The sequence below is a fragment of the Solanum stenotomum genome, chromosome 7 (assembly GCF_019186545.1).
Source record: "Solanum stenotomum isolate F172 chromosome 7, ASM1918654v1, whole genome shotgun sequence".
Taxonomy (NCBI): domain Eukaryota; kingdom Viridiplantae; phylum Streptophyta; class Magnoliopsida; order Solanales; family Solanaceae; genus Solanum; species Solanum stenotomum.
In genome coordinates, this window is record NC_064288.1 from 58,697,839 (window position 1) to 58,710,745 (window position 12,907).

The 12,907-nt window shown below is 29.5% G+C and overlaps 1 protein-coding gene across 1 annotated transcript; it reads right to left on the bottom strand.

Moving 5' to 3' along the window:
• Positions 1-701: 701 nt before the first annotated feature.
• On the bottom strand, positions 702-3,813 carry LOC125871334 (auxin-responsive protein IAA14-like). The gene is made up of 5 exons (XM_049551921.1): positions 3,414-3,813; positions 2,272-2,486; positions 1,381-1,516; positions 1,041-1,102; positions 702-930 (listed from the first exon to the last, which is right to left on the bottom strand). Exons 1-5 carry the CDS (start codon positions 3,671-3,673, stop codon positions 893-895), a joined length of 711 nt encoding a protein of 236 aa, XP_049407878.1. The 5' UTR covers positions 3,674-3,813; the 3' UTR covers positions 702-892.
• Between the last annotated feature and the right edge of the window lie 9,094 nt (positions 3,814-12,907).

A 12,907-nucleotide genomic window follows, 5' to 3' on the forward strand; every position in this document is an offset into this window, starting at 1 on the left:
CCCCCCCCCCCCCCCCCATGCTCGATATTCACATATTGAAGTTTGATTAAATCTAAATTTGCGGCAGAAAGTTTCATATTGAAGGATAAATTATTCCCTAACAAAGGCGATCATGTACCCATGGAAAATTCGAACCCAAAACTTTAAATTAAGGATGAAGGAATATTTACCACTCTATCACAATCCTCGTTGGTTCATGGTCAAAAATTTTAAGTAGAAAACATCAACTTCATAATTGTTTGGTTATTAGTAGAGTACTATTATAAGATATGACGAATAATGTAGTGATCCCATGAATATTTAAAGTAGTACACCATACTGCAAACAATTATACAATTCCAGCCCATTAAAGGGCCATTCATTCAATCACAGACGGACACAAATTATTTGATTATTATGGCAATGTACTAAATGACCAAAAATAAAAACAAATATATTATTGGTGCTATGAATGCAAAAAAACCCATCAACAATGCACATGGCTTTGTTCCCTTAGGGGACATAGACTTTGTCATAAATAATAATTCAATGACATAAATATTCATAAAACATACAAATGGATCAATAAACAAATTTTAAAAATTGAAATACAAGATACATAGAATCTTGTTAATTAAAAAAACAAATAATAACAACAACCACAAAGAAGGGATAATTATTTAATCAAACCATTAATTTAATTAAGTAATAAGCAAGCGAGACACAATAGAGGGTTTTAAGTTTATTGCATCATGTTCATTACAAATATTGTCCAAATTAAAGATCACTTCTTTAATTAACTATATACTAATTAAAATTAAAATACAAGCACATGAAAACAATAATATATTAATCTCACAAAACCTTCAACTTCAAACATTATCTATGGAGTTTTTGCACACCATCAATTGGCTTAGATCCTGCTCTTGCATTTCTCCATAGCTCTTGGTGCTGAAATTAAAAGAAAAAAATTAGTTACAATTTTGTTATAATAAATAAATTTAAATTGTTAACTTGCTTGAAACTCAAAATAAATAGAAATTAAAAAGGGGGAAAATTACCAAGTCCAATAGCTTCTGATCCTTTCATTATGCGTAAACGCTTGCATGAGTCAACAAACATCCTATAAGAGATTCAAAAAATAAAGAAGTCAGTCTCATCATATTTAGTACGATGTAAAATCATTTCAAATTCTTTCTCTCCTATATGAACATAAGTTAATTTTCTTACAACTATATTATTCACTAACATTATTGTTAATCATAGTGACGTTTTTTTATTCATCAATCAAACATCAAAATTATTTTTACGTAAAATCATTTTCGTCAAGCCAAACAAATTAAAACTTAATTTTTTTTAATTGAATAATGGAAAAAAAATGTTGATAATTAAAAAACTTACTCCCAAGGTACATCTCCAACAAGCATCCAATCTCCATCTTTATCTTCATAGGTTGGCACATATTCAGAACTATTGAGGAGATCCATCAATTTGCTCTCATTCATAAAATCTATCATTCCTTGGGACCCATAATTTCCTGTATTAATTATAATTAAATACAAGTGGATATTAATTAATTAATTAAATAAATAAAAATATTTTTTTATAGAATAATCACACACTAACATTTATTACAATATGTAAATCATAAAGCTAGGCTGTATCAACCACTAATGAGCATGGTTCTAAGATATTAACTGTTTTTTCTTGTCATGTTTTACAAGATTTTATTCTCATAAAAAAAATTAATTAAACTTATAGAGGTCTAGCAAGTGGACATCCACAAAAGAATATAATCTGCCTGTTCTTTCTCTATTTTAATCCCTAATCACAAAAATATAGTAACAATTAGTTATCTTGAAAATCTTAATATCTAATTATATCTATACACATGCTATTAGTTGTAGAATAAAGTTGTTTTCACCTAATAATTTCAAGATTGATTATTCTTTAAGGACTATAACTTCTCAACACTAACAACATATTACCTAAAATAACAAGTTTATTTCTCATATAGTCACTTAACTAATAGCTAAGTGATCTTATTTTGTTAACATAAAACTCAATGGCGAAATAAGAATTACTACTAAAAAAATTCAAGATATACAAAAAATAACTACATGAACAATCCAACCTGCACAAATCACAATATAATTAATTTTCCGATAAAGAGGGTGTCAACTGAATCTCCTTAGATAAATGTAATTTGTGAGTACCTCCACCATCGATAAAACTAATTTAAATACAAGATGGAATATTTTTTTATACTGTCAGCATATATACGATACTTACCATTAGTAAAGGAGCTAAACATCTTAGCCAAAGCATCAGAAAGTTCTTGGTAACTTTTGTACATTTTCAAATCAACCTTACGCAGGTAAGGTGCACCATCCATGCAAACTTTGACAAATGCAACAGTAGTCTTCTCACTTTCTTCAGTGTTGCTCTTTTGAGCCATTACATTCTTCCTAAATGATCTCACTGGTGGCCAACCCACAACTTGTGCCCTACCAAATAAAAAAAAAACAAGCCAGAAATTTTATTAAAGGGTGTCACAATAAGCAGACACACACATGAATCAATTATATATGGTGCGTCTATATACGTAAACTAGCTAAATAGTGTAATTTTCTGGCGAAGAGGTGTCATTTAACACCCCTATATGTAATCTTTTTAAAAATAATTAATTTAAAATTATTATATTAAATTTATGTTAATTTTAGTCAAAAGCTAGTCATAGTAACATGACAAAAATAAACACTACTGTATACAGTCATATAGGTCAAACAATTTTCTTGTATCTTTGAGAAAGATGGATTTAATTTTCTATATATAGATAATAGACACCATAAAATATGGAAGAAAAAAAAAACTCTAAATCTTAAGTATATAATATTTCTTTTGAGTATATTAAATTCTCTCTAGTCAAGATTTATGACAATAATATCATAATATTGTGGAGCTAAAGACCTATAGTTGAGCAATTGTAGTACCGACAATATATGTTAATCGGACTTATTGTGTCGTATACTTCAAAAAATATGCATTTCTGAAGGATCTGACACGAACACAACAATTTTGAAAGCTCCAAATGACAAAAGGTGAAAATTAAAGAGCAACACAAAAATGTCTTTTTGGATATCCTTCAATGTTTTGAATATTCTCGAAACAACTAAAAATCACTTGTATTTGTGGAAATCGAAAACAAGCTCTCTATCTTTATAAGATAGTGCTTATAAGACTACATATGCATCACTCTCTTCTGACTACACTCATGTGAGATTATACTAAATATGGTACTATTATTGCTGAAAGAAACCAAAAAGATGAAAGAGAAGAGTTTGATATTATTTAAGCAGCTAAGAGTAAAGAGGCATGTCAATTATTCATCGAATTTTTAACTGTACACCATTAACTATCAGAGAGAGACTTACTTGGCAGGTGGCTTGATTGGATCTTTGTTACAAACAACTTCTTTAGTAGTAGTAACACTATTCTTCATCTTATTATTCTCCATAGCACAAGAAATATCATCATTAGCTTGATGAAAATTGAGCTTCAAATCAACAGTCTCAGAAAACCCTCTTTTCCCATTAATCTTATTATTATTATTATTATCGCGAATTAATTCACCTCCTCCGCCACCACCACCACCAGGTAGTCCCAAACACAACTCAGTTTCTTTCAAATCCATCAAAAATCAAACTCTTTTTTCTTCAATAATTTTCTTCAATATGTAGTAGTAGTACTATGCAAATATTAAAAAGAGAGAGAAGGGGAAAAAAATATTGAGAGAGAAAATGCAAAAATAATATAAGTAATAGTAACAAATGTTTAAGGGGGAACAAAGTATATGGCTTCATGTGCATATATACCCAATGGTTTCATTTTAGCTATCAACTTCTGATGAATCACTATACGACACGTGGCGATACATGGTATGTTGATCACCTAGGGATCAAAAAGCATGTTACTAAAATAATTTAATCTTTTTTAAAAAAAAATTGTGGGGGATACGTAAAAATTTTATATTATGATACCCTAATGATTTGTCTATATCATATTTTATTTTTTTAGGGTGGGGTGGAGTGGGGTTTAAGTTATTTCAAGTGGATGGTGTTATTTTATTTCTTTTAAAAAAAAATTGGGTAAGGAAAAAAAAGACTTGGATGGGGAATGCCATGATTAAGGTAACAAATGGGAAATTGAATAGTGGTCCAATAAAGAGCTATGATCAATCATATTTCTCTATATAACAAAAATAATAATATTGCAAAGATTAATTATAATGTAATGTCTTTTCTATATCAAATATATTTGATAAGTTTCATAAATTCATGTAAAACTTGACTTGTTATGTATTGTCACTTTGCAATGACTCTATCCATGTGTTTTCATGTGTGTTCGTTTTCTTTTTATTTAATTTTTTTTGGCATTGTAATCATTAATAATGTACCCAAATTAAGATATATTTTAATTTTTTTCTCAATTATACCCTTATTGTAACATTAATAATCATGAATGATTGATGGCTAGGGAAAGCCTAATTATTTTTTCAAAAAAGGTTTTTATTTTATATTAATAAATGATGTTATATTTAGGGGGAAAAGTAGGAGTACTAACTACTAATTATTCAATAACAAATGGGATTGATAATTGAATAGTGGTCCTATAAAGGACCATAATTGATAACTTCTTGATATATATAATATAGTCACCAAGCTATATTGTGAGATAGATTGTAGTTTATCTATCAATAAGTATAATGATTGTTCAATTAATTCAAGTAAAAATTGACTTATTACGTATTGGTTACATCCGGATAGTGCTTCCTATTCAATCAAGATAAGCTTCTTCAGTAATCGTTTCTATTTGACAGTTTCTCCAAAAATAGCTCGATAAAATCTTTCTTAGTTCTTTATTTATCGCTTTTAGAATTTTTATTTTATCTAAAATCACGTTGAGACCCTCGAATCTCCACCAACACTATCTCAACAAGTTATAAATAGTATAATCAACATGGTAAATATACTTTTAATCTTCATTTGAAATGCAAATTCTAAAAATGAAGGACAATGTAGTTACACAATGAATTATGTAGAGTCACTCACTTTCACACTTAACAGTAATTTTGATAGAGTAATAAGTTTTCTTCCTTGATTAAAGTTTCGTATTAGAAACTCTGGAAATGAAATCGTCGATTTTGCAAAAAAACACTTTATTCTTTAGAAAGAATTTTCTCAATACAAATTTAAATTAGTCAAATTCTAAAATAAATACCAAAACACTTCATAAGAGAAAAACTATTACCTTGTTTACCTATTTACACATCATAATGTAGAAAGTGAAAATATGAACCACAACTATATATTATATATGACACATTTACAATGATTAATTCTGTCATTCACCTATCTTTTATTCCAATTTAACCCCCAAAAAAAGAAAAAAAAAACAGAAAGAATCATTGCCTGACATTTTGTTTTCCACTCAATTTTAAAAAAAAAATTAGAAAACGAAGTGCACATTACTCTCTAGACAATAGAGAGACATTATCAGAGGGGTGAAAATATTAGATATTTGATATATATATATATATATATATATATATATATATATATGGAAAAAATGTCAACTCCAAAAATGTACATTAAATTAAAACAAAAGATTTTCCCTACCTTAGAGACAGATGTGGCATTCTGTGTCCACCACCTCTTTCTCTCTCTAGATCATCACCATTGATGGGGTCGGTTAGTTGCTGGAGGAAACATTATACTGCAACTTGGTGTACCATCAATTTCCCCTAAATATTATTACTTCCTACGTTTCAAATTAAGTGTCATATTTTTCTGTATATTAAGAACAACAGAAAATATAAGATATTTTATTTGTTTCATATTGCTTGACTTATATTAATCTGATATAACTTTTATTAGAGATGAATTTTATTAAACTAACCTTATTAATAATGTTTTAAAGCTCTAAGTTTGTCTGTTGTTATTTTATATAGCTATTAATTAATATTAAGAGATAGGGTGGGTGCGAGCTAAGGAGAGACATGACTATTTTCAAGAACCAATTCAGATTTATGTTAGGTGCCCAACTAGTCATTCATCTTGTAAGGAGACTAATAGAGAAATATAGAGCAAGGAAGAACTTACGAATGATGTTTATCAACCTAGAAAAGGTTTAAGACAAAATTTCAATGACGATTTTGAAGTGTCAATGAGACTAAAGATGTACTTGTGGAATATACTAGGAGTCTAGGACGGTCAAGGACATGCATGATGGAGTCGAGACGCTGATGAGGGCTGTGGTAGGAGATTCGAAGCATTACTTCCCAATTTTTGATGGGGTTGCACTAGGGATCAAACTTTAAACCATTTTTATTTGTCATGGTGATGAATACATTAACATGACAAACTCAAAGTGCGGTGTCATGTTTTATGTTGTTTGTGGATGACATAATTTTGATTGCCAAGACATATGGTTGAGTTAAAACTAATTTTGGGGGTTGGATACGTACAATTCTTGGAGTCTAAAGGATTTAAGTTGATCAGGACCAAGATAAATTACTTAGAGTGTAAGTTCAGTAACATATTGCATGAGCCTAACGTGGAAGTAAGACTTAATACATAGGTCATCCAAAAAAAAAGGTTTCAAACACTTCGTGCCTATTATCCAGGAAAATGGGGATATCAACAAGAATGTCACTCACCATATTAGTACAATCTTAATGAAGTAGAGGCTCACATCTAGAGTCTTATATGATAAGAAGGTGCCAAAAAATTTAAAGGCAAGTTCTATCGAGTGTATTAAATCAACTATGTTATACGGAGCAGAGTGTTGGTCAGTCAAGAACACTCTCACGTTCGGAAGATAAAGTTGCAAAAATGAGGATGTTATGATGGATGTGTGGGTATAATAGGAGAGATATGATTAAAAATGAGGGTATCACAGATAAGGTGGAGGGGCTTCGGTGAAGGAAAAGATGTGAGAAGCAAGGCTAAAATGGTTCGGACATGTTAAGAGGAAATGCATAGATGTCCTAGTGTGGACTGTGAGAGGTTGACTATGGATAGTTTCTGGAGAAATAGAGATAGATCCAAGACCGGATAAATTAGGTGATTAGACAGGACATAATGCAGTTTCAGCTTACCAAGGATATAACCTTAAATATGAGGATACACAAGACACGAGTTAGGGTAGATGGTTAGAAGGTAATAATTTTTGCCTGGCTATCTGTTTAGACTAGTAGTAATATAGTATTATTCTTGTAGTTTCTTGTCACATGTTCATTCCTTGTACCTCGATTTTATCGTATTAGTTTATTGTAATTTATGTTATGTTACTGTTTTTTGTTTCTTTTACTTCTATTAATATTTTTTTCCTGAATTGCTTTGAACTATTTTTCCTTGTGTCAAGAGTATATCGGGAACAACCTCTTTACCTTTGAGATAGTAATAAACTATGCATACACTCTATACACATATATTATTTTTTTCCAATGGGTGGCTGGGGGTGGGGTGGGGAGCAAGGTGATATTCTTCTAGGAAGCTGCCGCCCTTCTTCTCTTATTACACATGCATGAATTATTCTTGCATTGCACGGATTTATTTTATTTAAAATAAAAACACAATTAAGTACTATTTTATATTTTCATAATTGATCTTGCAAGCTTGCAAAAAAAATAAAAAATCTCTCTTTTAATTTCTTTCTGTCACACACATACACACACCACCCCATATTGTGCATGATTGTATATGCTGTCCATTCCTTGAATAATGAATAAAAGCCAACCCCTATTTAATTTATTTTCACATTGTTAATTGAAATATTCATATATTTGGAAGATCTGTTTAGTGAAAAATAAAGCGGTAGAAGTTATTTAACAAACTTTTTTTTTTAGTTATTTAACAAACTTAAAAACTGATTATAACAGACTTAACTGTAAATATATAATTGCAATATATTATCCGATTAGTTGTAGTAAAGCCTTTTTTTAATACATGAGCTTAGGTTTGGGGGGGCGGGGGGCGGGGAATAGGGGATATTTGTCAAGTTTCATACGACTAGGTGAAGCCATAATTTTCATAAGCAGATGCGTGAGTCTAATCATAATTAATTAAGGTTCATAATATATATTAATAGTTTGCTGGATTTTGGGCCTTTTTCTTTTTCTATGTAGATAAATAAAAGTCCAAGGTTTTGGGTCTTCCTTCCTTTCCTTTGTGGATAAATTTAGCCCAATATGACTAGCTCACTTTTGCCCAGAAGCTCAATATTATGGTGCATATGTAAGACTTTCTTTTAAGTCTTATTTGAGAGAGATATCACAAGAGAGTTTGAGTGCAGCTATATAGAGAGAAAAGTGAGAAAGTGCAGATTTTCGCAGAAGCCCTAGCAGCCAATTTCAAATCGCGATTCCCGCTTCATTTCTTGTCCGATATTTGAGCTGATTTTGGACAACTTGTTCTTTTCAACTTAATCTTTGATTGGGAACTGAGAGAGGGTGATTTGGAGTCATGTAGCTCCAGATTTTAGCTTGTTTACAGTAGCTGCGGGCTTGGTGCTTTTGCTTCTTTTATTTCTCTAGTTTTTGGTGCTATCTTGTAGTTGTGTTGCTCATTGTTTGGCACTTTGTTGGTGGCCATTTTGGAGAACACTTTTGTAACTCTTGTTGATTTTAGTGGAGTTTTGGTCTTGTGATTTTTACTCTTCACACTGAAGAGGTTTTCCACGTTAAATTTAGTGTCTCGTGTGTTGATTTATTTTGCTTGCTTTGGTTGATTTGTTTGCTGCCCCAAATAGTTTTATTCTTGCATTATTTTGCCTTCTCTTGGTTCAAATAGAAGGGAAAGTTTTGACTTGGGTTTTCTTCCGCTATAGCCCTGTCATGCACATTTATTTTGTGCTTGCCTTTCCCAACACAGTTTTGTTCAACAAGATATCAAAGTGGATGATTGACTCAATTCATACTAGAAATAATTGTATGAAATTTTTAGATACCAACCTTTCGAAATGTTGTTGAGTTTATGGGCAAGCAAGAGAAAACTACGTGATTTTTATAATAATTGTGATTAAAATTGGAGCAGCCTAAACAATGAAAATAAAAATGTACGAGAGAATACAAGCATCATGATTCTAGCTAGTGAAGAGGAACGTAACCTATATTATCCATAATTGAATGAATTTTGAGATATTCTTCGAACTAATCATATATTTTATCGAGATAGGCAAAACTCCCCCTATAAAAAAAAACGTTCACCTCGTATAACTCAAACAAAACACCCAAATATAAATACAATAATTATGGAATAAAATTGAGGTAGCAAAGGCAACCTTGAATATGTATTTTTCTAAGCAAAATTTATTTTTCTTTTCTCTTGGATTGAATCTAATGATTAATGTATTTTAACTATTACATTATCCCTTATTTTTCTTGAGTCTATTTTTCCTCAATTTTATTTCGTAATCACATCACTATTATTATCTTATCTTGCTTATTTGATTGTGAATCAATTTATTGTTGGTACATCTAAAATCACATCGTAAGGCCTCAATCGACAGCGTTGCTTCGATCTGCGATGATTTTCAAGTTAGCATACATTTCGGATAAATCAATTTTCAGTATAATTATCAATTATTGTAAATTCAACTTTAGGCATTTTTTTCTACTTTAAGTTGAGTGTAGGAGTTATTATAGTTTTGCAAGTTTTTTTTAAAAAAAAAATATCTTGTAATTAGAGACAAGTTATTTTTGAATTATTATTTATGAAATTGCCACAAAGCTTGTTGCTTAATGATATTCGCTAAAAAAAAAAGAATTATACAGATACGTAAAAAGAGAATATTGAGATATATTATTTTATTTTTAAAGAATATTGAGATATAATCGTATTGATAAAAAAAAAATATTTTGTCAATCAGTTTAAACTGAAATAATCTTACCATTCAATAATGTACAAATACGGATTTATGTTATTCACTTTTTGTGTTATATTATTCGATCACCAATCCGAGTTGTGGTGGAATCGTTTAGAATATTTTCATTTTTAATAACAGGTTTTGAATTTGAGTTTTTGGAAATGAAAAAAAAAATCATTGGGAATGTCGTTCCAGAAATAAGTCATACAATGCGCGAATTCAAATTTAGTCTTTATTCAAAACAAATATTGAATATCGGATGAAAATAAAAGAATATATCTCGATCTTTCCCTACTCTTTTTTTTTATGTGAGTGCACAATTTGCCCTTCAACCGGGCTGATCTTAGGTTTTGCCATTATCAATCAAATTTATGCTTAGCAAGGTATGCATTTTTTAACGACACAAGACATAATTTGTGAAATATTATAATATAAAATATAAATCTATACTCCACAAAAAAATATTCATCTTGAAAGATAAAAATTAACGAGCCCAAAATAGGGCAAAAGTATCATTATATTAAATCATTTTTAGTATCAATTAATTAACGATAATAGCTTAATTACGCTAAATATGTATTTTTAGCAGCAATTAGCACTCTTTGTAAATGTTACTTAAGTATAACAACATTAGATCTCATTTCAATTAACTAATGTCAATAAAGACTTTATTAATGTAAATATTTATTGCCGCTAAAAGTTATTTTGGTCGGGGGCCTACAAATGGCCTTCCTTTTTCCTTTGGAAAAAGTACAAATAACCCTCCTTTTTCCTTTCCTATGTCATGCTCTAATTCTTTACATTATGATGAATGTTATGTGACAATCAGTATAGGTCATTGAACTCACTTTTAAAGGCCACTTTCCTTTGTTTGATCAAATCTCCTTTTTTTCATTTACTATTAAGAAAATATATTGTAAGGAAATGTCTACTTAATTAGATTAATTCATTTTCCCTATGTCTCAAAATAAATATTATTTTAGCAACCAAAAAAAATCTTAAAATAAGTGTCATTTTATAAAAAAAATCAACACAAAAATTTGTATATTTTTCTAACTACATTTTTATACTCCATTTTTTTTTAACCATGTTCAATTTTCATTAAGCATTAATTAAATAAGAATAATTAATTAAGTAAAGTAAACATTATATTTATTGATTTCTTAATGAATGTAACTTTTCTTAAAGTGATATTTATTTTGAAACGGAAAGAGTATTGGTATATTTACATTTAGTCAAGTGAACTAGTAATAATGATGAATACATATTAAGAATTTCAATATTACATCAACTAAGCAAAACCATCATGTCAATGGTGACTCTTATAAGCATTGAATTAAGCCAATCACCTTCTCATCCAACTTTGTTGGTTGATCATTACAAAACAAGACACTTTAAACTAAAAAAAAAATAATCATATTAAAGTAGTTATATTATATACACAATAACTTTGACTAATTCAGATTCGTGTATTATAGTTTATTCATAGGACAATACTTTTAACATAATATTTTTCATTTTCAGTACTCAAATCAAAACTTCTGATAAAAATAACTTTGTTTTACATTTTATCAAGCTGAAAATCATGTCTTTCATCCAAAAATTATTTTCCTTTTCCTTAATCAACTAGCGAAACAACGATTGATTAAGAATAAACTGATCATAATCATCCCGACCATTACAACTCATGTTGGTCCATATACACTAAGTTTTAATTATACATGCATGAATGAAATTGGATTTTTGCTTCTATAAGACCCTTTAATTACCTCTTATCTTTTAGATCCGTTTGTCGGGAATACAACTAGACATACAAATAATTCTTTGTACTCACTCTGACCCATTTTTATGTGAATGTTTGACTTAGAAATGAAGTTCATAATTTTATTAAAAAAAAAAAAAAAAACTTTGCAACGCAAGTCAAATATATTCAAAGTATCAAATCACTCTTTTAAAAGATAGTAATGAAAACTACACATATCTTTTTTATTTTCTCTCTCCTCATATAAAAATGAATTTAATATCAAACAGATTGATCGCGATGTATCATGTTATTAAGAATAAAATAAGATGATAAAATGAGATAGGGAGTATTTTTTTCTTTATGATTAATTTTGGGAGAGACTTGCAAACATTATGGTTGAAAACATAGAAATTGTAGTAGTAACATACATATGCAACCTTCAATATGTATATGACTAAGTAAAAACTATTGTAATTAAATGTTGTATTGTAGTGATGATTATGTTCCCTAGTTTAAAAAGAAATTGGACATTTGGGCAAACAAAATTATAGAGGACTAGAAAGTTTGCTTAACATGTTATGTCAAAATTTGCCCCTAGAAGAAGGAAAAAAATGAATATGAATTAATATCAACAATCAACATCACTCACCAACATGGATTGTGGTATTGGGGTGAGACTATTTCACCCTTAATCAAAGTTCTCAGTTCGAGCGCTGAATATGGAGAAAATCATGTTGAGAGTGTCACCTGAATCGACCATGAAGTATGCGATAATAATTTAATCAAAGCTTCATTAATGCAAACTACGGACACCGAGTGAAAAAATAAATCAACATCACTCATTCTTAGCATTTTTTAGGGCATGGTGGTGACTTAGAGACAGGTCACATCTCTAAGAGAAGGAAACATCCCAAACCCTAGTTGTGCCCTTGCTAAGTCACATCCCTCTCTCTTTCCTACCCCATTCTATTTTGTATTTTTTCTAACCTAACCTAATACTTCTGTCATCTCATTTTATTTGATATATTTGATTTGATATGAAATTCAAGAGATAGAAATGAAGAATTTTGATGCATAATGTAAATATATGCAACATACCAAAATTGTCTTTACTACCCATAATTAAATGAGTGGTGGTAAAACACATGTCGTGGCAGATATAGAATATCAACACCGAATTTATCTGAGCCCCCCTAATATTTTCTACTCAAAATTATTAAATTGTAATCAAATATAATTTTATTCTGAACCCATAAT

What these genes read in the sequence shown, in the direction of transcription:
- LOC125871334 (XM_049551921.1), bottom strand. Translation starts at nt 3,673, where the DNA reads ATGGATTTGAAAGAAACTGAGTTGTGTTTGGGACTACCTGGTGGTGGT. An exon ending in GTTTAGCTCCTTTACTAATG is followed by an intron (nt 1,517 to 2,271) that starts GTAAGTATCGTA and finishes TAATTAATACAG; the next exon opens with GAAATTATGGGTCCCAAGGA. An exon ending in GTTGGAGATGTACCTTGGGA is followed by an intron (nt 1,103 to 1,380) that starts GTAAGTTTTTTA and finishes AATCTCTTATAG; the next exon opens with GATGTTTGTTGACTCATGCA.